The sequence below is a fragment of the Hylaeus volcanicus genome, chromosome 2 (assembly GCF_026283585.1).
Source record: "Hylaeus volcanicus isolate JK05 chromosome 2, UHH_iyHylVolc1.0_haploid, whole genome shotgun sequence".
NCBI lineage: Eukaryota > Metazoa > Arthropoda > Insecta > Hymenoptera > Colletidae > Hylaeus > Hylaeus volcanicus.
This window is the reverse complement of record NC_071977.1, coordinates 24658029-24682878: the sequence shown is the minus strand read 5'-3', so window position 1 is coordinate 24682878 and position 24850 is coordinate 24658029. Positions and strand designations below refer to the sequence as shown.

General features: G+C 42.3%; 1 protein-coding gene across 2 annotated transcripts in view; it reads right to left on the bottom strand.

Moving 5' to 3' along the window:
* LOC128884709 (BTB/POZ domain-containing protein Tiwaz) overlaps positions 1 to 24325 on the bottom strand; it is a 37685-nt gene extending 13360 nt beyond the window's left edge. The window contains exons 1-3 of one of the 2 annotated variants that reach the window (XM_054138288.1): positions 24097 to 24325; positions 3486 to 3569; positions 2908 to 3111 (exon numbers count right to left, since the gene is read on the bottom strand). In XM_054138288.1, coding sequence (XP_053994263.1) covers positions 2908 to 3111; positions 3486 to 3514 — 233 coding nt within the window. In that variant the 5' untranslated portion in view covers positions 3515 to 3569; positions 24097 to 24325. Of the gene's footprint in view, positions 1 to 2907; positions 3112 to 3485; positions 3570 to 4024; positions 4083 to 24096 lie in introns of those variants that run through there. The other variant, XM_054138289.1, reaches the window with a different exon arrangement.
* Positions 24326 to 24850: the final 525 nt, after the last annotated feature.

The following is a 24850-nucleotide window of genomic DNA, read 5'->3' as shown; positions in this document are numbered from 1 at the left end:
TATTATCGCGTCTTTATGGTTCTTGATCGTTGAGGAGTCCTGGACGCGCATACTTGCCGCGATCTTATGCAATGGTGGATTTCGCAAGTGTAGTTCGCTCTAAACCGTTGGGTGTTTTTTAATCTGTCTAGTTTAAATTGTTGCTTTTGAAGATAAGGTTGCTGGTATGTGAATTTATACTGTTTGTTAGTATTCAGAACAGGAATTTTTTCGTTATATACCACTTAGGCGTAGAAAATATACTTAGAAGATTGATCCACCTGCAAATAAAGAAAAATTGCCAATTTATGTGAAAAATTCACTCACTCGTTGCCACAATTTTTGCCTAAAGTTTAAAGTACTTCACGCAGGATCCTGTCAGAATTTCCAAGTAGCGAAACAGTACTAACAGTATTGAACAATTACACAGTCGCGTGGGCAGGTCCGTTGTCAAGCGTTAATCGCGAATCCATTGTTTCGGTCGATTCGTCTATTGGTAACGGGACTGGCTCGTAAATCTTCGCAGGCTCATCATAGCGGGAATCGAACCCCACTGACAAACCAGAGCCCTCGGTGTCTCTGTCAGTGATTTCGTTAACGACGCAACGATAACGGGTCGTTGCTTGTCAATTGGAATTAGCTTTCCCACGGACGTACAACGGTCGTACCCGATCCTCCCGCGATCTCGTGCAACTAACGATTCTCTTAGCCGACAGGGACACCAGATATCCATTCACGTCGAGATTGGTTAGCTTACGGATAGTCGATGGTAACGAGCATCGACGTGAACGTCGCGAGATGACTGCGTAACTGTATCGTCGTGACATCCTGCGTACCGTATTACGCGGGCATCCTCTGCGTTCATCCTGCGGCTACCGTGGGAGTCGCTCGACCAGGGACTGCCGTACTCGAGGAAATTTATTAATCGGGAGCTGGATCGTTCCGATGCTGGACGGGAACGGTGCATCAGGGGACGAATTAAGCGACAATTAAACGGAAGAGTCTACAAGGACTACAATTTTAATTTAGGGGATCTCGTTGACGACACTACTCAACAATTTTAATTTTGGAAAGTTCATAAGATCCTCACTCCAATAATTAGTCATTTAATTATTCAATTGATTCATAAGATTCTGACTTTCACGACTTTCAAATCAGAGTAGAACTATCCTCTTTAAAGAAGTACACTTAAAAGCATTTCATTTACAATCAGGGTTTAGCAATGCCAGCGAAAACTTGAAATGCTTCCCCGAAAGGATGCTATATCCTTGCCAATATCTACTTGGCGTTTTATCATATTCCCCGAGTGCGTGTTCCTCTGAACAAAGCAAGCTCAATTAGCTCGGCTACGTTATCGTCGAACAGATTTTTGCGATCGAGCGCCGCTTAGATGGGCTCTGGGGATCGTTCGAGGAGATTAGAGTTCCGCCGCGGTGCAAAGCGCAGTTGTGCTTTCACGTTACGTCTCTTTTATGCATAAAGTGCACGGGTATATCGCAAATAGCCTTTGGACACTGTCGGGTATAGTAACGGTGTGCCTGATTGCGAGCGATATGTTCTGTGAGATATGGCCTACTATGAACATCCTGGAGCATTGTCGATGGTCACGTTTCCGCGATCCGGACATCACGCTCCCTTTCTACTCTCTCGTGGCAGAATTCTTCGCGAAACGAACAATGTTTTCGCGGGAACACAATACCTCGGCGCTAGAAATTAATTCAAAGACAAGATAGAGCGGTTTCCAGATCTCTTAGCAGCTTGATTTCGTAATCTCACGCGATCTCTCGCTTGTTTGCAGTCGGCCTCGAATTTTAACTCTGTTGCAATTGCAACGTTCATAGAGTCTTCAATATTAGGTTTACGGAGTATGATTTTCAAATTCAGAAGTATGTATAGAAACGGTTTATATCTTTCGCCAATATGCTGATATTTATGCATATTAAAAGAGAATCATATATCCAAATTGATTTTTGTTCAAGCTTCCTGATTAATTTCAGTAAATCGACTTCACTTGGCATTACTTCGATAATAGAAATCTGATCAGAAATCACTGTGAACCTAGTGTCAAAAAATATAAATTGTAACGTTTGTAGATCGTGAGTCATTTAAGAAGTACAGAGATCAATCAACCCATCAACACCGTATTCAAGATATCTAGCGAGTTGTCAAATTGCGCGAATCGATGTCGCAAGACGGAATTTATTCCTTCGTGTTGAAAAGTGGCCATCAATCTCGACCTATTCATCAAAATCACGGAGATCATAATTGTGTTATTCCACGTTTCTACACCTGACTTTGGAAAGCGTTCCCCGCGTCATTCGGAATTTATGCCCACAAGAAGTGCAACGCTCAATCATCGGACCGTGTAACGTCATTTGGACGCTTTCGTGCCGCGTGTCCGTAGAAAAATTCGCCAAGACCGCCATATGTCTTCTCCAAAGAGACAGCAATTTGAATTACTCAGGCTGCTCGCCGCGAACAGTGATAAATAAAATCCGTGTTCCCCATCGTAACGGAAATTCCAGTAATTTGTACGTAAGCACGAACACTCCTACTTTTTTTTGTATCGCTATACGACGTTGACAACAACTTCGGCCATCTCCGTTCAGTCGAGGTCACTTTTCTCGGTTGGAATTCCGTTGAATCGTAAATTGTTGGAATGTCTTTCGTGTTTCGAGTAACGAGAAAAAATAATTCCCAACTCTATCTGACATTCATTATCTCAGATTTCACTTTCGTGCGCGTAATAAATTAGAATGACAGTCGCGTGGTCGTTCTACGGCAGTGGTGGCTTTCCACGAGTCGCGAAACCGCGCTCCAGCATCTCGCGTGTTATTAAGCGTTTCGACGCTGGGTTTTCGCGTGTTATAAATATTCAGGTGAAACTCGCGAGTTGCGCGAGTGTGCGTGCAGCGTGCGTGTGCTTACTTCGTCAACGTTTCCAGCGAGGACGTGTATATTGTACCGCCTACGTCGATGTGAACCGGGGCCGTGTACCTGGAAGCAGCCGCCACGCAGGGTATTCCGGTCATCTTCTGGTTGTAGGCCGGCGCGGCCGGCGTCGGAGGCGTCGGCGATGAGGAATTCGACATTGTGGGCGACGTGGCCGGCGAACTGCTTGGCGACAGCAATCTGACAGAGATACTTTCGACATTAGCCACCATCAGGCACCATTCCCTCTGACGTTTGTAGGAAAAATGATGTGGATGCAGGTAACACGATTTTTGAAAAACATATAATAATTATACTGCGGATTTTTATGGATTTATAGAAAATTTGAATGTGAATGAAACTAAAAAATGCACACATCCCTATCGTTCTTCGTTTGAGATATCGAATAAATAATTCATCCAATTATTTGATCCACATTTTTGAAACTTTATTGGTAGACGTTTGTATTTAATATTATCTCGTGTTCTCGAACAAATCGCAACAAGCCTACTTGCATTACACGATGCATCGTGCGTCTCTTTTCAGCTATGGAACATAAATAAGGGTATATTTACCTCATTTTAATTTGAGCGCTAGGGAACATATTGCGTTGTGGCAGCTCCGCCTTCGCCTCCTTTCCGTCGGCCTCACATTTCCGTCTGCAATTAAAACACCACGTTACGTCCTGTGTATACAACGTAATTTCTTAGAGAAAAGACATATTAATTCATGCATTGAATCATTCTTATTCATTATTAATCCTTAAATGCCTTAATGTTACCATTGCATAATGTTCTTTTGAACAAAAGTTAAAAAAAAAATAAACTTCAGCTGTCAAAATTGTTCAAATAATAAATACATAGTTATTGTTTAAAATTTAATTTGGAAAATCAGGCTTCTAAGGGTTAAATACGAGATAAAATTAAATACGAGCGCATAACTTGTTTACCACAAGTTTCATTAAGGAACCGACTTCGTATAGGACAATGTGTAGGACTTCATACATCTATAACAAACACATCGTACCTTAACACTCATTTTTAATCATTGTACCTCTACCATAAGGCCAACCACTAAAATTCCGAAAGAAATACGAAATACGAAAGAATCCTACCATGATTAAATATTCCAGTGCTACAGAACGTCATCAAAGGTTTTGAAACACCTTCCAGTCCACCCCCGCGTGAAACTGCGAGTGCATGCGGTCAGCACGTGTTCCTCGATGCATTTTTCCCGGCCGATAATCCCGATTGTCCACGGTTCGCGCTCGGACGCAGTTGCAGCTGCCATTTAGAAGTCAAAACGTTGCTCGTTCGCCGCTGACATTAAGCACGGAACTTTCCCCTCTAACGAGGTCGCGTTCGCGCCGATTTCAATCGCCCAGAGCTTGATTTAATTTATCGACGCTCACGGTTGGTCGCTGGCGACGATAAGGCTGATTTAGTCGCGCATTGTTTTCGGTCGAGCCGACGACCCGTAACGACTCCGAAACCCCCCTCGCCTACTCCACCACGTGGTCGGTTTAACCGGAACATTAACTCGTAAATTTCATACGTATTAATAAGGCAATTAACGGGCGAAACAATATTTAACGAGCGTCCACTCGCGGCCGAGGGGAAAATCAAACTCGACTGGGTTCGAGAAACGAGAAAAGTGGAGAGGCCACGGTGGTTTAAAAAGATCCCGAACTCATTTCCAGCCTGTGTACACAACGAAAACTCCTGCGCTTTGTTCCATGGACGATCCTCCTTCCTGTGGCTGAGTCCCGAATTTTTCCGCTCGGGATGGCTCGGGGTTAGCTGGAGAGAGCCGGATGGAGAATTAGGTAAAGGAAATTGATTTGTGTCGGTTGACACAAGGAGTTGTACGAACGAGTTTCAGGAGGAGGAAAACTATGGCGCCTAGGAACTTTCGTTTGTTGACCGATTGTTCTCTTTCGGTAGAGCTAACCCCAAATAATGGTCGAGAATGTTAATACCCGGGCTACTTTTCGGGCTCGGTGGTGAATTTAGGCACGAGACTGCGGAGACCACAGCCTTAGGGTTGTACTAGCTACTCTCGTCGGGTGGAGGGCTCGTGGAGATTAATTCGAGGCAATTTGACGAGGTCAGGCACGAGCATGAAACGCTAGCTTCTGTGATGTCTACGTTCTAGTGGTAAACAAGGTTGTTGTTCGACTTTTCCATCTTCTAATGGTGAAAGGATCTTGTGGCCATTGTAGTGGAAGGGTCTCTTTGAATATCACCTCTTGCTTCTATAGTTTTACTTGAGTATAGATTGGTCCAATGTTTAGTTGCACTCGAATCAGTGGATGGCTATTGTTTAGATTTTTCTTGATACTGATTTGAAGATTGCTGGCTACGCAACGACCTAGCGCAACCAGCCAGTCCTGGCTCGAGCTTATGCTCTCGCGGCTGATCACGCGCTAATCAGGTCCTGTGATTTTCGGTAATAATTCAAAAATGAAGTCCCCACCGACATTTTTGCAAAGGAAATTATTGTTCAGAATCGTCTCAGCTACCCCCATTTCTGGCTCCTACGCGAGTTTTGGGACACCCTGTATATCGCGGGGGTATTAAATAATCGAGCCGAAGTACCGTCGACCACGAAACTCGATACGGAAAGAAGGTTCTCGTCGCGGCCGCGATATTTATTTTCAGCCTGTGAAGTCTGCGAGAGCTCCTGCGACGACGTCAACGGGGACGAAGGCGAGGGGGACTGGTTTCTCTTTTCTCCTCCTTTTTCCCTTCTTATTCGTCCTGGTCGCGGTGCACCAGCATGCGCCGTGGCGCATCGCCGCTGGGGCGACGCGAAACGCGATGCAACGGTTTTTCTTGGTCGCTCCCAGACGGAGACTGAGCGAAATTCTCGCGTGGATGAAAAATTTCCGATGGTAAACTAACAAGGAACGAATCTTAATCTTAAAAGTAGTGAAACGATGCATGGTTCACGGCTAGTTGGTCCTAATGTATGGATGAGTGAGTATCGTGGCTGTTTGGTACCATCTTTGTTCCTCGGAGAAATTTTAGTTAAATAGAGTAATAGACAAATGGTTTATTTGGAAATTTGATATACATATTCCAACCACCCAGCATCAACTCGCACAGGATTGATTGAGCCGAACTCTTTTCCTAGAATAGATAAGTACCACTAGGAAAATTAACGCGTAACACGATGAGAAGTCAGTTCGTCGATACGTTGCTCGAAAAGTGTCTCATTCGTTTCTCTTCTAAAATAAGAATTTCGATGTAAAGGTCTCTCCTAATAGAGCCAACGAAGTACCGTTCCTATCTGCGTGGCCTCCATAGCGTAATAGATCTCTAATGATCTATCTAATTGACCCACATTTTAATCTCTATCTCGAGCCACAAATAAAGAACGCCCGACACGGTGTATTAGACACAGACCCGCGAGAGAGTCGATACTGGAACGTTTGATAAATAGTCGAATCACAAAGATACCGACACGAAGAAACGTCGCAGCGATCGGCGCAGTAACGATCATCACGATTCGAATGCCTCTGGGCGATCGACTCGCGTGTATGCAAGTGCCACTAATAAAGATGCAGTATACCGATGCACGCGTAATTAACCTGGTATCATGATCGCGCGGCAAATCGCGTTCGAGAGTGATCTGAAAGAGGTTAATTATCGACACTCGGTATTCTAGATTTCATGAGTTTTTAGCTCCCGACCTGGTTCATTGGAAAGCAGGTGGATGTATAGGGTGGTCCGCTCGAATTGCCTTTGCTATTTTTAAATATTATCTTCAGTACTTAATACATATCGTGTAATGTAAATGATGTCAAAGGTGTCATAGTATTTTAATATTATTCAGCATCATTTTTAGACTTATGAATATTACAATTAAATACATTGAAATTCACAAAGTTGACTGCAAGACTATAATTCTCTTTTTCAAAACAAAAAATCATCATTTTGCTCTCTATACAAATTTTTATTCTCTACTTCTTCTTAAACATTGTTTGTTTCGAGACTTCCAAGTATCGCTTTTTATTACTTCACATAACGTAATTTCAAAAGTGGCCAGCTCTTTGACGTCGCATCGCGGAAAAGAACTGCGTCGCGTCTCGTGTAAGATTCGCAGCGTGGAAGCGAGGATCGCCAACATACAAAGATAGGACACGGTCGCGCATTACGATAATGAACGCAACGCCCCGGGGGCGTTTGCTCAACGACACTTTAATGCACGCAGATCACATCGTTGAAGTGCCTCGGACATAAAAGCAAATAAAAAAAAAAAAAAAAATTAACGCGATGAGGCGTCGCGGTGCGAAATTTCGAAAGCAAAAATTAAAACGGTGCCAGGCAGTACTGGCCAGCGAGATGAAAAATTACGGGCAGGTGACGTTTTTGTTATTGAAGGAAAATTGCGAAAAAATTTTTATACTAAAAGTGAGGAAAATAGGAGGTGTACTGGCTCAGGACTAATGTGCCTGTAGTATTAGAAATAATACCAGAGGGTGTTTGAAGCACTTGCTGTTTGGTTCCACGAATCAATTTTATTATTTAATAACATATCATAAATGTAACAATAGAATCAATAATGCAAACGATTCTACTACATATTTGAGTTATATAACTAATATCATTCCAATTTGCCAATACTTCCCGAACCAAATCAAATTCCACCTTCTATATGACTTTTTTACTTATTTTGTTTGCTCTACACAAGGAACAACTATCCTCGAATAATTTCAAACAATTCCAAAAACAGCTGAAAAAGTTATTCATCTTCGATACTGTATACAGCGGACTGTCCGCCCTTGTCCGTGCGAGCGTAACTGTAACCAAACGCGGAAGTAGAATGTGCCCGATACTGGGCAGACAGCTACGCAGTAGCATGTAAAGGACGAAGGCGCATTCTTGTTGCATAGGTGATCGTCGCAGTCACTTTGTCGCGTTCCTCTGCGACATTTGTGTGCAGAGCGGCAGCGTGTTTCCAAGTGACCAGCTGCATGCACGTGCGCCTTCAAGATGAGCGTCGCCCGAGGGTACGGACGAGGAGGCGTCTAACACGTTCTGAGGACACGCGCGTGTCCTCAGCGCGTGTACGACGTCGCTGGCTAGAAGTCCACCAGTTAAGTTAGCGTTGGACGCCGCAGAATCGCCGCGGGGCAGTCAGCGTATGCAAATTTGCCTGTTGTCGAGCGCGGGACTACGCATTTCCGGAAAACGTGTCGCCGCGCGTGAAAATCCCGTCGATCCGTCGACGATACCAACTGGAAATCGACGCGAAAAACAACGTTTCCTACGCAAAATCTTTGGTGTTTGCGTGAGGCTCGAAACCGTGGAAGAAATCGCGAATACTACTTGAAGGAAAGACTCGAATAAAACGCTGAAAATAATGGCTTTATTCACAAATTTATTACGAGTAAACGGTTCAATGAAATTATTTGAAATTTGTACGCGTTTGTACACGTAATTGAGATTGCAGGAAATAATTTCTGTATAAAAATTCGTTAGAGTTTTTATGTGGGTTTCGTATGGCTTGTTCTTTGAGGTACTTTGCGTGACGTCTAAGTTCTCTTAGAATAATAGTTTTTGAAAATCTAGAATGTTTATTTATGTAATAAATAGAAATCTATTTTTTTTTTCTTGAATCTCTACGTTTAAAGTCGAACGTATAAAGGCGTTTCTGGCGATTGAATTACTATTAGCGATGTCGAAACCCAACCCTCCGTTGCGTGAAATTTATATTACCCTTCGAATGGGAATTACTTCTTGGCGTACGTATACTTGAACTGATTAATACACGCTCTGAATACTAAGCGACTCGACACGAGTGCCTCAAACTGGGCCCATAAACGTATTTCTACCACTTCGGTGCTTGGATAACCAGATGCACACCGATGTCGATACTTAATTCTCTACTGCGTGAATTTTATGTTATTCATCGAATAGAAATTATTCCTCGGTTACTTATATCCGCGGGGCTATTACATATTCACGTTGGAAAACGGCGCGTGTAAATACTCGAATATTCTCTGAAAGAAGTGTCTATAGAACGATAAGAAGAGGTATTTCTTCGTGAATTTTTACCTCGAGGACCAAAATTTTACACATTTATGATATCCACAGCAGATATATTTTTGTTACATGTTTCAAGGAAGGAAAATTAGCGAGTCTTTAAAACTTCGTTTTCCGCGTCGCTTGTGAAAGTGTCGATAATTCCCATGTGGGTCAATTCAGCCACGCTTGACTCGTTCATTTCTACATATTTTGATTTATCGTTGCCAGCTAAGAGATTATTTTTACCTTGTTTAAACGAATTTGACGCAGAAAATTGAGTTTCGCTTACAGACTAACGTGTTTTTAAGTGTATCAATCTAGAACGGTGTAACACAGTTCCTCGCCAGTGAGGTTAGCAGAACTGAGATTACCTTGGACTGTCTGTTTCCATTTAAACAGATAAAAAGATACCACGCACGAATCGATAAAGAGAAAAATATAATTCGGTCTGCCCAATGGATTTCCCTTTCATGATTTTCGTTATGTTCGCCCAGTCACTGATCTTCTTTGAATAATATTTGTTATGAAACAGTGTTTTCCAGCTGCATGGGCGGTTTCCTGACCGCAACATTATCGTTGAAATTATTAGGCTCGCCGGTAGAATCCGCGAGATATCGAATTAAAGCGCAACCTAGTACAATGCTATCTATTTTCGCGTCTATTCAATCTCAAATGCTCAACCGTGACAGTTGAGACATCGTTAGATGGACATTATACTCCTTTTAAAACGGACGGAAATGGAACGAACCCACGGTTCTCGACTTTCTAATACCTATCAGCGACCATCGACGAAATTAGAGCCGCGACAGTGGATCGCTTTCAAACTCTCGTCAGTTTCACCGTGAATTTTTATTTCGTCAATTAAATAGAGAAACAAATTCGAGTTTTGAGAAAAATTAGCTTCAAATTTTCATAAATTATGCGGGAAATAAACTCGATTTCTGGTCATAAACAGTTTCAAATATTACAAGACCAATCCTCTGCCCTACGTTTCGTGTTCTCGTTTGACTCCTTATTCTTGGGTATGGAGGCGCGGTACTATATCTAGTTCTGTTCGATAATTTTAATTGACGTAGTAAAGGAGGACGTTGAAAATTATTTATAATTCCTCCAAATCAAAAGAATGATTCCTTATTAATAACTTCGCTGCCTCAGCTACCCCAAAATTCACCCCTTTTTAACATCATCCCTTATTTCAACTCTGGAGATTAGAAATTTGGAAAATTCGTGAAGAATCCCAGCGCACCGTGGACGATAAAACTTTCATATGTTAATGTTCGTCCGGACAAAAGCATTCGTGACTCTCCGTATGCGGTTGCGAGCCTTTCAGGAGCCACAGGTCCACCCTATCCGAGGACTTGGCCAACGCTTCAGGGTCAACGTCACACGCATACTGGGTGCGTGTACACAAGCTTACAAATTCAGAAAACTCCGAGCCTGGTCGCCCACCACGTGCACACGTGCGCAGCTCGTTGCCTCTTGAATTCGTTGCTTCAGAATTGTACAAGAAACCGTGAGCTGCGGGCTCCGTGAGCGCTGAGGACACTGGTGGCCCGCGGCTGTCGCGAATGCAAATTCGAAAATGCCTCATTTCCCTCCGTGGGTAGTATTATTGTAACGCCGTGGGGTCACGTTAATGCCAGAAGTCGAGACTCCTCTCGCTCGGCAAGGCTACGAGACTGTTTTTTCGCTACGAGGAATCGTGATAATCGAGAGGTCGTGGACGAAGACGCCGAGGATATTTATCCTGTTTTTCTTTGACTCTAATTTTAGTTTATTATCGCAGACGAGGCTCCGAGTGTCTGCAATTAACCATGGAACGACGGAAGGTAGCGCAAGAAGGAGTTGTGTCAGTTTTGACCCGTGGGGAAATTATTTATGCGGGATTCCAGGAATGAATACTTTTGTTAGAATTATATCTTAGTACTTTAAAGTACATTTTTCATTCGTTGGTATCTAAAAGAGTATTAAAATTTGCTATTGTAATAAAGAAGTACATTTCATGCCATATTTTTGTCTCTAGGAAGGAGTAGTAGAATGAATCTATAATATTATGTCATTCTCGCTTTTACATTCTGATAAAAAGTAAATTATATCTGAATACGTGATAATGACTTCAAGTCTTCATTTGTCCGAGATGAGTATTTGACATTTACAACACAATTTTTGTTGTAATATTATCAATGAAGTTCTAGAACGTCGAGTAACTTCTTTATCTTTTCTTGTGTAATGTACGTCTCCGGGGATTATTTTTCTGTAGCCTGCCTTCTTATTTGCCCTGGAGGTGCCTCCTGTTATTGCATTTTATTATTTCATTTGTTTCTTATTCGAGTCCGCCTCAAGTTACTTTTTACGTAAATGCATATCGTTTCCAACAAATTCGATATCTTACTCGCCGAGAATGTTCGATGACACTATAATTGTTCCTTCAAATGTGTTATTTAATAGAATCTCCATTGTAACAGTCCCAAAACAATCCTAATACTGAAATTGTTACTCATGCTCAGAGCAAAACAAAGCTACAATTAGGTCATTTTATATAATTTTCAAAACAGTCTCCATTTCCAAGCGTTTGACTATATACAAACGCGATATAGTTCGCGTCCTGACGAGCCTTGAGGAGCATGAAATTGCGTGGGCGTACGAAGGACCCCGGCGAACCACTCGACCGACTGCATAATGGTGAATACTTGTTTCATTTCAGGGTCTTGTCCTATACCTCGCATATTTATATTTCATTCGTACAAAACTCGCATAAATGCTTATCCTAGCTATGATCGTTCACCCTTCCGTCGAAATAACCACTTCTTGGACCATAAGGAACAAAATTAAAGTGGTATTATCCTGGAAACTGGTTTTTTAAAAAAAAGTGGTATTCGTACAATTCTTGCATATTTATTTAACCTCTCGACGGATGAATTATTAAATGGATTTTTTGTTCGCTTTAATCGAATATACATCATCGAAAGCAATCTTAATCTGTAAATCGATTTTGATGTAAAAATATGCTGTCTCATTTTAATATAGTTTTTTTTTAATTCTGAAAGGTATTGTGATCGTAAATAACGATAATTTTAATGCAAAGTATAGATACATATGTATGAGTATCCCTCAAGAGGTTAAAACTATATAATAATAGAATTCTTGTTTTTCATTTATTATTTATCGTGTAAAGACCAAAATCTACAACAATTTCCATTTGATAAAATTCCAAGTGTGTTTAATTAGCAGTTCTGTATACGAGTGATCCTTGCCGGATCTATGCCAGTTGCGCTGCCATTAATCAAACCATTAGAGAGATTGAACGAGTACATGGCACGTGTTATTCTTTTTTTTTTCAATTAAACGAATTACAAGTCAATGTCCGTATTTGGCTGCATCTCTACGTTGTAGCTCGTAGCTCGTTCCGTTCCCAGAATAGCACAGAAAAAGAAATAACGCCGTAACTGCAGGCACATCTGTCGATCATTAGCGCGTTTCATTAACGCTCGACGATCGCGAAGCGGCCTATAAACGTGCACTTAGCGGCGGACGCGAGAACGCCGTTCGAAACACTCGTGGCTCGTTAACTTCCTCTTTGCATTACGTTTGCATTGATTTTCAGTTCCGTTCGTCTGCTCTCGATGCGCAGCTGTGCATGATTTCGCTCTTCCACTGCGAGACACGGTCAATCGCACTGATTGCAATCACCCGCCAGTTATTGCAGTTCCCTCTTCGTTTTTCCAATTACTTTTTTTCCATTGTTCGAAAGAAGCAACGAATCACCTAATTCGGAGATGATAGGGGTGGGTGGCAAATGGATGTTCAAAAGGGGGCTCGATTTTATTTGTTGTGCACGCTGTGGAAACGATACAGTTAATACGTTGGCTATTGAGCTAAAATTCGTAAAAATTTCTATAAAATACAAATTTTGTCGTGAGACTATCGAAGATTAGATCGTTTAACATTTCGACGTAGTATCAAATTTTTGAATTTCGCCAAATTTACGAATCTCATCACGAATTGATCTTTTAGTTGGTTAATAAAAAATCCTGTTAACCATTTCTGACTGACGTGGCGGCCAATGTGTTAAAAAAGATCGTTTTCTAAAACATATTTTTAATGCAGAGCGTGCAACTTTCAATGATAAGTGGAAACTGGAACGATTCTATCGAATTGTTTTTGTTTCGAATGACTTCGATACAGCTGCTCACCGAGGCGTGAAAATGACCGCGATCTAGGATCAACGTTATCCATAAGTTCTTCTGCGACTCTGTCTCGTCGCTTCTGGAATTGTAGGCACATTGGACTGACGAAACCGATCGATTGCACTTATCGATTAATCGACCCTCTCACCAGCGACTGCTAACGATCTTTGAATATTAAAATAAGCTTAGAGGTGCGATCAACCTCGTTTCATGACTGGATCGAGTTTATTTCAATTAAGTGGCCCCTTTTTGGGTGACTCGCTTTTCCTAAACTCGTTTCTATTGCATAAAAAAACTAAAACAATGCTCGTGACGTTACATTATAGTTTGAATACCTTCCATTGAGCATATGGTTTCAAACATAAAAATAATGTACACATTTTCACCCAGTGGAAGCACGACGCGAAATGTCGGAGTACCCACTGGACCGCGAGACGCGTAAATTCAATTTCACCTATTTTATCCAATCAGCTAAATGAACAACAAATGCCAAGCTGACGCACAAACAGAAGAATAATTACCGTGAAGTGCAAACACGTTCGCGACCAGGCTTGATCAATAAACCCTTCGATGCGCATCAATCCCAAAGAGCGTCCGACCTCGCGGAGTGCGCACACGTAGCCCCGGTCAATCCCATTCGATAATTTATGATACAAACTGAAGTGTTTCCGTAACGGAACTTTCCGCGCTTATGTTGCGATAATAAGCGCGCTGCGGAGAATTAGATCGCCTGAACGTGTTTCGAATCTGGCGCCATTTTTGCGTACTAGATCTAGTGTAACAGATCACTGTTTAATTTGTCAGGATAGATTTAAAGATTGGAGGGTTATCCATTAGCTGACTATTGGACTCAAGAATCTGATGAAACTCTGTCTTTAGGGACACTAGCATTAGAGACACTTGCAAAGGTGAATTGTAACTAAGTATTATTGAAGTTTCAAGCAATATTTTCTGAGTTTCACTGAGGAGTCCATCGAGAATTCCTACTCCTGGAAGAAACACCAACTAGCATTGCAGCTGACTTCTTCAGAAGCCAATTGACACACTCATACCGATACACTGATTGCTACAGTACAATACTGACGAAATGTCTGAGTATCTTACTCAAAGGGCACGGAGCACATATGGAAGTCTGACTGATTAAATAATGGCTTATAGATGGATATATTTATACAAATATACGCTTGAAAACCTACAATTTAATTTAAATAAATTTCTTCAATAGACATAGAAGATACGAATATTTATGGGACTGCCTATACATATGTGATCAGAATCATTCTACGCATTTGTATCATTGTGGCCAAGTTCGTGTTTGGATTCATCCAACATCCTCGATCCGGGGATGCGGAGGACATTCCTCCGCGAACGTCCTTGACTGCTGGAGGGAGTCCCTTGGTGCGAGCTTTCGCGCTGACCCACATCCGCCACTCCGCGAGTAACTCGTTAGATCCGCTGATTGAAGATCGGACGAGGAACGGCACGGTAGTTATTACCAGGTTTAATAAGCGGCGGTGCTTTCGCAAGATAGATGAAGCCTTCTTGGCTCACCTTAGCGCAACGTGCGCGAAGGACGTAGCGTTATGAGGAGGAAGAAGAAGAAGCGGAAGGGAAATAGGAAGAGGATAGGAGCCTGTCGCGTGTAGGCGACGGCACTGAATCCGTGGATAATCGAGAGGATGTGAGACGACCACGGAAATGCTTGGATCGAACTTATCTTTGACGAAGTAATAGGACGTAAGCTATTTTAAGGAAATGCCAGAATAGAACTCTGGTTTTCGAGGATACGGATGATTTTTCACTTGATTGGAAGTGATAGGGATACAGGACAGACGAAATTTTTGGCATCTACAAGTACAACGCCATACTTCGAGTGCAACGGGTATTATTCTCTTTAGGGGAAGCTAACCTAACCCACATTTTTTAATTAAATTACACGCTTTAAACCCCCATTTTCCCGGTGGCGCTCAAAAAACGTTCTCATAGAACCACACAGTGTCATTATACCCCAAGCAAAGACGCTAATGGCGCGTTCGCAGAAGAAGAGGCCCGAGGAAGGTTTAACACGACGCAGGAACGCGATGTCACCGAATGTGTACCAGGCAAAGAATGTCAGGAGCAAGAGGGCGATCGCGTGTTCATTGTCCCTCGCGATTACCTGTACGGTTGCGCAAATAAAAAAGGCCCGTGTTGTCCGATGGCGCAGTGGGAGAGAACGGTGCGAGAGCAAAAGGAGGAGAACGAAGAAGACGCGAGGAGGAGAGGTTTGGCTCCTTTCTTTGGTGCATGCACGAGCTTCAATAGCGGATGGTCGAAGCGCGTGCCGACCGGTTTGGCTTGTGCTCGCAGTTACCAACGAACACTTACGTAGGTAGTCTGAAATTCATCGATGCTCGTGGCCTGGCACGTAGTCTCGGTTATCCTTTCAGAGCACCCGGAGTGCTTGTCGCTTAATTCTCGTTTAGAGAAGCTTCAATTAAGCAGCGATCCATCACGCTGGGATATTTCGTTGAGCAACCAATCGACCGTTAAGACGGATCAAAAATTCCCTTTTACACTGGTTTGCTGCGAGCTGAATGGCTAGTGCTATTCTGGTTTTTAATTGAATAGATTATGGATTAATGAAATTTAATCTAGCGCTGGTCGATAGTACAAAGTAATAAAGAATAAGTAGTATGATCGAGCATATTCCTAGTGAGTTTTCTTTAGGTCTCCTTCACTGACTGGATATCTATGAATAATGCAGTTATTAAGGCAGCTTCCCTTTTTCTCTTACTTGTCACAATACTAATAATTATTCTTTTGTGCTGACAATATTTATTTATTCAAAATACCGTGCTTCTAGATTTTATTTTTGATGGTTATACTTAGGAGTAAATACAATGTAGATAGCGAAAATCTTTATTCCTGAATGAATGTTTGTCATCCACTCATAATTATGATTTCATTTCAGCTTCTCCCCAGGAGTAAATTAAACGTGCAATTCACAGTTAATTATCGATGACGAAAAAACAAAGCAAGGGTTTAATTAATTCGGCTCCTTTTATTAATTGTTTGTGGAGCGAAGTTCCCCGAGTTCCCTTTGTTCCTCATTCACTAATTAGTTTCATTCGCGAGTGAATTCTCCCTCGTGATAAAAAAGATACGTTCCACGCGAAGTAACGCGAAAGTAGCGAAATTATGCGATAGTTTTGCATAGCTCTGCACGATAAAACGAATTTCGCAACAGTTTATGCCGGAGTTTCAACGAATTATCCCAGGTTAAGCTGGGTATCCGCTTGTGAATCCAGACTTCGCGATGCAAACAACTGTTGCAGTTCAACGTTAGTGTTCCAAAGGCCACTGTTACGTTATTCTTCCCGAATTTTAGTAATCTCTTATTAACTTGTTTCAATTACTGAAAGCTTCCATCAGTCGGATATTTAGTTACATTAATGTTATTGCAGATAAAAGCTCGATTGTTATTGAGAAAAATCCATTACTTACTTGCTCTCGGCATTCGCGTATATCCTACATCGATATTACGTTTTATCAACATTATGGGCTGTATTTGGATTTCAGTGAAGTTGAACAAAAATGATAACAAAATTGAATAACAAAATAACGTTGCGTTTCACTGTTGAATCGTAGCAATGACGATTACCATCCTACCGCTGACATTTTGTTTAATATTATAAACGTAATATTATAAATACATTAGTTATCGCTCGAAGTAATCCTGGAATATAAACTCTGATTATTAATATTATCAATATCTGCTCTGGAAAGTGCAAACTTTAATTTTTCTCTTTGCAAATTATCGTACTGTACACAAAATCGCGAATAAATCTTTGTCATTATCCAATTTAACTTGAAAAGCGATGCAACAATGTGAGCGGTTCGATGGAGCATGAATCAAAAGCTTCGATCGTTTATCAGATTCGCGCAGTCTTACAAGGCTCCATTCGATGAATTTAATTGCGTCGAGTTAATCAAATGGTCGTTGAAAATTTATTCGCGTCACGGTGACGATATTTTTGCCTGAAATCCAGAATCCTAACTGTCCGCTTCGCCTACGGGAGGTTCGTTTTATTGGCGAATAAATTCTACCTAGTCTTCTATATTTTTCATCCTCCACGTAGTCGCCGCGACGTCGCGTCCCATGCGACGTATTCGCGTGTGTGTAAACCAGCCATGACGTAAATCTCGCGGCTGAGGCTGGTGCTCGTCTGAGAAATCTTATTCGTCGAAATTCTAAACAAGGTAAATTTTCTATGCAAACAAATTTCACGTAGTGCTCACATTATTTGGAAATTATACAGAAGTTTTAAACAAAGATTTTAATCCAAACAGAAATATAGAAGTAGAGGTATAAAGATATTTGTTGAAATCTTAGTTGTGTATCGTGCTTGTTGGAATATTCTATTAAAAATTTGTTCCATTCTAGAATTTTTACGTCTCGGCGAGGCTCCCGTAGTCGTAAATGGTTTAAACCTGATTAATTATTATTAGATGACGTGCGTTGTACTGTCTTACTTTAACTCCTAACGAAGTGCGCTCATTATCGCGCGATTATATCGTCCTATCAAGGTAAGATTTCCTCGAACAGCGCCGAGGAGGAATCGAACGCGATTACCGTAATGAGAAAACATGCTCCACGCGTGTAATACCCTGTCACAATGAACTTTATCGCTCGAGTCGGTTATAATTCTGTCAAAGAGGATCGAGTTCTCGCGTGCCTTCCAACACGGTCTCACAAAAGCAGAGTCTCCTAAACGCTTGTCGCGTCCAGTCGCAGAGCTGGTTTCTTTTATCGTCGAATAAATCCTGTCGTTTGATTTTTCTGTATTTGAGCGTTTAAGGCCGCGGCCAGGACACGCAGGATATATACCGAGTGACTTGTAACACGACAGAGCTCTCTCTCTCTCTCTCTCTCTCTCTCTCTCTCTCTCTCTCTTTCTCTCTCTGTCTGTCTGTCTGTCTTCGGTTGTGGAGAGTCGGGTGTAAATCTTTCCCCGTCGTGCCTGGTGGCAATGCATCACAGGCTGCGCGTACCATGCCTACGAAATGTTCAATTAAAAACAATTCTCCATGCTTGCACAAAGAGTGAATTGTACAAACGTGTAGAATTGTGTGTGAACAACTGCGTGCACTTCGGCTGGATATAACTCTTGGGTTCTTTCAAGAAAGTGAAATATCCTTCCCTCCTTTTCTTTTAGTTATTCTGATAGGATTATGAGATTTAAATTGTTTTTTGGATTATTCGTTTTTGTTAGCGGCGCCATATAGATATGCTCTAAATGTAGTCTAAGACCATCCCATTCATACTGTCACTTGTCTATGTCCACTGTGTTACTTCCTGTACTACTTGCATTGATTTTAGGAGACCTAAGGAACTACAGTTTGAAAATGCTAGATTTTTAAGTTAAAACACACAAAAAGTGCTTGAACAAATAAGAACTCAGAACTTGATTTCCATCTGTCTTTGCTTATGGTTTGAAGAGTTAGGTTCGCGGTGTAAATCTCTCTTTCTCCCTCAGGGACTGTAGCATGCGTGTACGCAGCTACAGTACGGGTTTAGCGATTCCGAGGTACCCGAGCTATAAGGGAACTAGTGAGTACCGACAGACACGAGTGCTGAGAGATACTGCAATATTAAAACAATGTTAAGAAGGATGGGAATAATTGTAAATACTGACGTATGGATCAGGTGTAAAAACTGAACTTTTCAGTTACGCACTTCGATAAACCAAGCTCAAGCACAATCACTCTCTCTCTCTTTCTCTCTCTCAGGCCTGGTGGCAATACATCGCAGTTGGGTTCAGGTTGTATGCGCCTGCCTACGAGCGGTTGCACGCGTCGTTACTTACAGCGGCCCGATGTTGAAGTATTCAGCTACGTAGCCTGCCCACGTAACACGAGCCAGGCTCCGCACAGCCTCGCAGGAGGGCCGAGGAGGCACTCCCGACACGCGCCAATGCATGTCTTGCTCCATTTCATCCTCGCTCATTCCCACCACGTACTCTCACCTACTTACCCTACCAGACGGAAACTCTGACCGAGACGTTGGCGCGTTGCTGCGTACCCGTCGCGATAGGAATTTCATGCGGCGCAAAACATGCACCTATTGCGACACGCGTTCCCGCCGATGCGGCCAGGTGTGCGCCGCGATCGATCCATCGCGATGCACTCGCGACATTTTTCGGCCTCTGCACGTCGGATCTTGTAAAATGGTACAAATTGTCCCGCGCTATTGTTTATTATTATTGAAGCATGGTAGCAGTAGGTTGCTGTTTCTGGTTTGTTGATTATACCAGTTGGAAGATGGAAAACGGAAATGGTAATGATCGGTGATCGATATTATGGGTACTGATCGTTAATATGATGTTAATAGTGGTCTCTGAATGTTAGGTATTGTAAAAAGGTAGAGATGGTTCTATTCTTTCCTTTATTGACATTGGAGCATGGTAGCAGGAGGTTGCTGTTTGGGGTTTGTTGATGATAGCAGTTGGGAAATAGAAAAGGGAAATGGTAATTATCGGTACTGATCGTTAATATGATTTTAATAGTGTATTCTCCCACCAAGGATAACAGATGATTCAGGACTGACACTTTTAAGATTTCGATGTTTTAGAAGGTGAATAAAGTAAAGTGTTTATACTTTATGCCAGAGCATGAAGAATAACTAAATGAAATTTCATCTGGAGTGAACGGAAATAGTAGGAATTACAGGAAAATGACAAACATACTTGAATTTTTAATTTCATATTAGGGAGACCTGGATTGTTCAATGTATAAAATGAAATCCCATTTCTAAACCACATGTACAAAATAAAATAAAATTCCAGCTACAATTAAGAAATTAAGAGTGAGGTTCAACCATTTAAAGGATCCAATAATTCCACGTGTCAAATGTGTCGAGTGTTATCTATCTATCCATTAAAATCGTCGATAAAAATTTCGTTTTCTAGCGTAGAATTTCCAGGAGCAGAAATTCCGAAGAAGCTCTGTGGAGCGCATCCAGGTCGAAGTTGCGCGTGTATTCGTGCACGCGTGAATCGCGGGCCCGATATCTCGGACAAGGGAAAATATTTACGGGAAAATTTCGCCGCGGGTGGCGCGGCTTCATGAATAATTTCGGTCCGCAGGAGACCCGTCAGCCGTAGGCTAGACGCCTCCGGCGCTCGGTTCTAATTACGGCAACTGCAGAGCTCGTCTGCGCCCACGGCGATCCCCCGGGTCAGTTTCCAACCCCCGTTTTCCTGCCCCAGCACAATTTCCACAGAGTCCACATCCCTTCCATATCCGTTCTGAAATGCTAGCAGCGGCAAGCACCCTTCCTCCCCCGCTCTCCTTCTTCGCTATCGGTGGTACGTCGACCGACCGCCGCCACACCGTCGCCACTGGTAACCAGTTTGAAAAGTTTCCACCATCTCCGGTGTTTTCCGATTTTCGAGCCGTAGCTATCGCGAAATTCCAGATGTTATTTCAAATGAACCGGATATCCCGCGGATATCCCAATGAAAAACGTGTACTCCCGTTCGTTACGTACTTTTTTCTCCTCTCTGCGTCGGTTCGATTCGACGATGCCCGATTTTATTCCCATTCGACGTATTTTCCGACACTCCTCTCGCGGAACGAGCGTGAAATGGGATTGGTATTCATTATTAATGCGGGAAACGAAATTTTGGAGTTCTTCTCTTTTTTTGAGGATGGGTAAAGGTTCGAGAGTAACTGAACGTTGAAATATAGGATGATCTTATCGTGATACTTTTGGGAGACTTATTAATTCCATGCATGGTTACTGCGTTTCTAATTTTAGGTACAGTAGAACCTCGTTTATACGAACAAAATTATGTTTAGCCTCGGATATATGAACTCGTAGCTGAGCCGAGTACTCTCTAGTCCTCTGTAACTGATCCTAGTAACCTCTAGCCTCCTGTAGCTGAGCTTAGACCTCTACTAACTGGTATTTTTATTACTGGTAGCATAAGAGTCTCAATTAAAATTGGATTGATTGCGCAGATTACAGGCTTTATGTGTTTATTTTAAACCATTTTCTACTAGGAACCAGACTTACGAAAGTCCGCGAAGGACTTTTATCTTTTCATCCGATGATAAAGAGATTATCATACCGGCTTTCGTGAAAAGGCAGATGGGTGCGTGTAATTTATTCCTCGTATTCGACGAGCGATGCGAGTGTCGGCAGGCACTGTCGGAGGAATCGCGAATTACGATGTCCCCTCGGAAAATTGACGTTCAATATTTGTCATGCCGAGACGCAGTCAAATCCCACGGAGAAATTAAACTATCAAGTACTGGTCGGTGACATTTACTGTCTATAAACAATCCGTCCGAGGGATTTGCGTTTGCGCCAACCGTTTCGTTTCCAACCAGTTCCAAAGATATTTCAAAGACCGGTATTGAAGTTTTCGAAAGGTTTCATAAATTGATTTCAAGATATAATTATAGTTTCGCGTACTGGTTGGAAAGGAAACATCCCACGGGTCGATTCACGTCAAATCGATAGATTTCTGCTAATCGATGTCGGGGATCTTTTTGAAATTCAGCTGAGACGTTGTCTAGATGTAATAGGGTAGGGTTTAAGTCATCACTTTGATGATTTTGAATTTTTTTTTGAATTTCTGAGATTTTGGACCATTCTTGGAAAGAAAAAGCTGCAATTCTGAATTAGATCTTTCTGGACGAAAGGAAGCAAATAGTCTCGGAAATATATGACAAGTTCTCTAACTTATCACAATCAAACCACCATGGTTTACATGGCCTTTTTTTATGAAACATCGCTAAAAATTTCGAACACCGTTTCTCGAGCCACGTTCGAACACAACTTTCTAGAGCTGTTTATATTCCCCGTCGAAAGAAAACTAAAAAATTGTCAAGCCTCGCGAACGGACAGCGGAGCGGCCGTCGTCTCGAATTACTCGAACTCCATTAGCTCTCGAAAGCGGATTCCGCGCGGCATTATATGTCGCCGCGTGCAACGGGAGATGCATAATTGATCATAAGCATTGTTCGATGACGACGGAATGCAGTCTGGGATCGAGGCAACATCATTGTGTCTTCGGGTTTCTGTGAACTCGAGCCCCCTCCGTAGGCGGGATTAAATACTGCGAGTCGATTATGCTTCTTCCAACTGCGATGTCTCGAGGATAATCGCGTTACTTACGCCACGCATTCTTCGTTCGGTTAGATTAACCACAGAAACAAAGGTCTGTGTTAAAAAATAAGCATATCGAAAATTAGCATAAAATTCAACGAATAATGGCCTAGCTTACACCGAACTGTTGGAAATCCAGTCCATTTCTGTAAAATGTTCTCCTACGATTCTTTGCCAAAAATCATTGCTCCTTATTTTTTGCCATATTCTTTGATATTTCATATTTAAAATAAGCATCAGTTGTATTGGATTTAATTCCATTTAATTCTATTGCTGCATGATTAATTTAATTCTATTTTGGTACATTTTTCACAGTCTCATCCTTATAAATTTGAATTTCCTCTGAAGACATTTTCTTCTATTTGCTTGCTGCATCGTCAGAATTACAAATATAATCATACATGATGATGCATGTTCAATATTAATATCCATTTAGTTATTTATTAATATACTGTTATTTATTGTACACGCCACAGCATTCAGTGTACCTTTGCTATTTAAAAATCTAAACTAATGTGACTTAATACGATCGATGTAAACAAGAGACATAATCTAACGCTTAATACGGATCAGCTTGATAACCGTATCAAAAGTTTCTATCGTGTAAACTAAGCCATAATGTCGTTTTCCAAACCCAAAACGCCGCCGTTTCGCGTCATTATCGGAAACATTTTTCTATCTCGACGGTTTTCCAAGCAGCTCGATTAGAAAGTATTTCGTTACCATTTCCATTGCTCCGATATCGATTTGTCACGCGATATTTCGACAGCGTTCTCGAGGGAAACAGCACGATCTCCACCATTTTTTTCTTTTTCCCCTCGCGTTTCGAGCCTCGTTCGCCAACAGACCTAAACGCTCGATCCGGAAGTCGTTTCACCGATCATGATCGTCGGATCACGTTGAAGCCAGGGAGTTTTCGACTCGTGAAAGCTGCACGTTGCATAAAAATTTCGCTAAAGACGCGTTTAGCCTCGTTAAACGAGTATTAAGCTGCCGTTAGACTAGGAGAGAGGCACGACTCGGCGTTATCTGCTAACTATGTCTAGCCACGATAAATTGTTCACTAGGCAGTTAATTGCCGCGCAATCGGCGCGAAAGTAAAACGACTGATTAGATAAATCGTGACCAAACCAACGCTCCCCTGGCTTCTCTAATTGCTTTCCTCCGCGAATCCTGTCGCTGTTTATCGATTCATCTTTTTTGTTCTCGGCTAGCTCGGTTATGATTTCAAAACCACAAGTTGAACCGGACAACACTGTTTCCTAACACACACTGTCTCAACGACACACAATTTTTTGCATGAAAAAAGTAATAACAGTAATCACTGAATTCTGTGGTTCGGAGCAAGACTGGTACATGGTGGTATATCCACAAACGTCAAATTTTAATTTCTAATCGACTTCGAAAAGGAGGAGGTTACTCAATTCGAGAGGAGGTTACTCCTTCTTTTTTTTTGGGTATGTTCACCGATTACGCCGAGATGGCTTGACCAATCGGGATGAAAGCTCTTGGATCTCGTAGAGCATGTCTCCTAGTAGGTCTCGTACCTAAGACATTTTGCGGTTTGTCACTTTTGGAGTGTTTGTATTAAGAAACGTCAAATTTACTCCATCGCTACTATCATAATTGATTTACACCTCAGTGACGTATGCGGATACAATAAGGAATTTTTCTATCCTCGAAGAAGGCTTCATCAGTCCAAGGAGCTCTTTAATTGCTCCTAATTTCGCGCTAAAATTTGTCAAAATCTCGTGACCACGAATAATTCTTCTCCTTATCTCTGGTGAAGGAGAAAAGATGCCACACTCACCGTTTTTGACACGTGGGCTCCAGGTTGACGGTTGTTCTCGCGTCCACGGTTGGCAATCCACAATCCCTCAATTGTCAGCCAGGAACCAGAACACTACCTTCGAGCCACCGTGGAGCTTTCGCGGGAAGCTCGTGCTCGTGTGTCGCGCACAGATCCACGTGGTCACGGTTCACGTGTCTTCTTTCGAGGGGTGAAACGAGCGCGAGCCGCGCGCCACCGCAGCTTTAATGGGACTGAAGCGTCTTCCCTAGTGTCAGAGCATTCGCGCTACTCCTCCCCACTGAGCGCCAGTCGCGACTAAACCCCCCCCCCTTTCGCTTTAGGCTACCTCCACGTCGTCCTTCCCCGCCGTCCAATGCCGCCTTCCCGCTTCGACAGCTCGCGGTGTTTCGGTAAGCGCCCTGAGCTTGCAATCCTCTTGCGCCCAGCCTCGAGGTCGCCCCTCTGCTTGTGTGTCAATTGGCTTCAACCCCTCCTACGAATGCCCCGCGGTCAATTCGATTCACCTTTATCATTATTATTATTTCCAGCGATGCTTTCTTTTCCAAGAGCTCCTCTTCCGCAGCTAATTAGGCTCGCGACACCAACCCCGCGACGTCTTCACCACCAAGCAAGACTAGACTCGATGTCTTCGTTTTATTTATCGATTGTCTTAGCGAAGAAATTTATTTTCTTCATCTTTTCTTGAAAAGAGAAACTTAACACGTTGATCGCCAGACTGATTCACATGGAAAGGTCTGCAAAAATGTTGTCT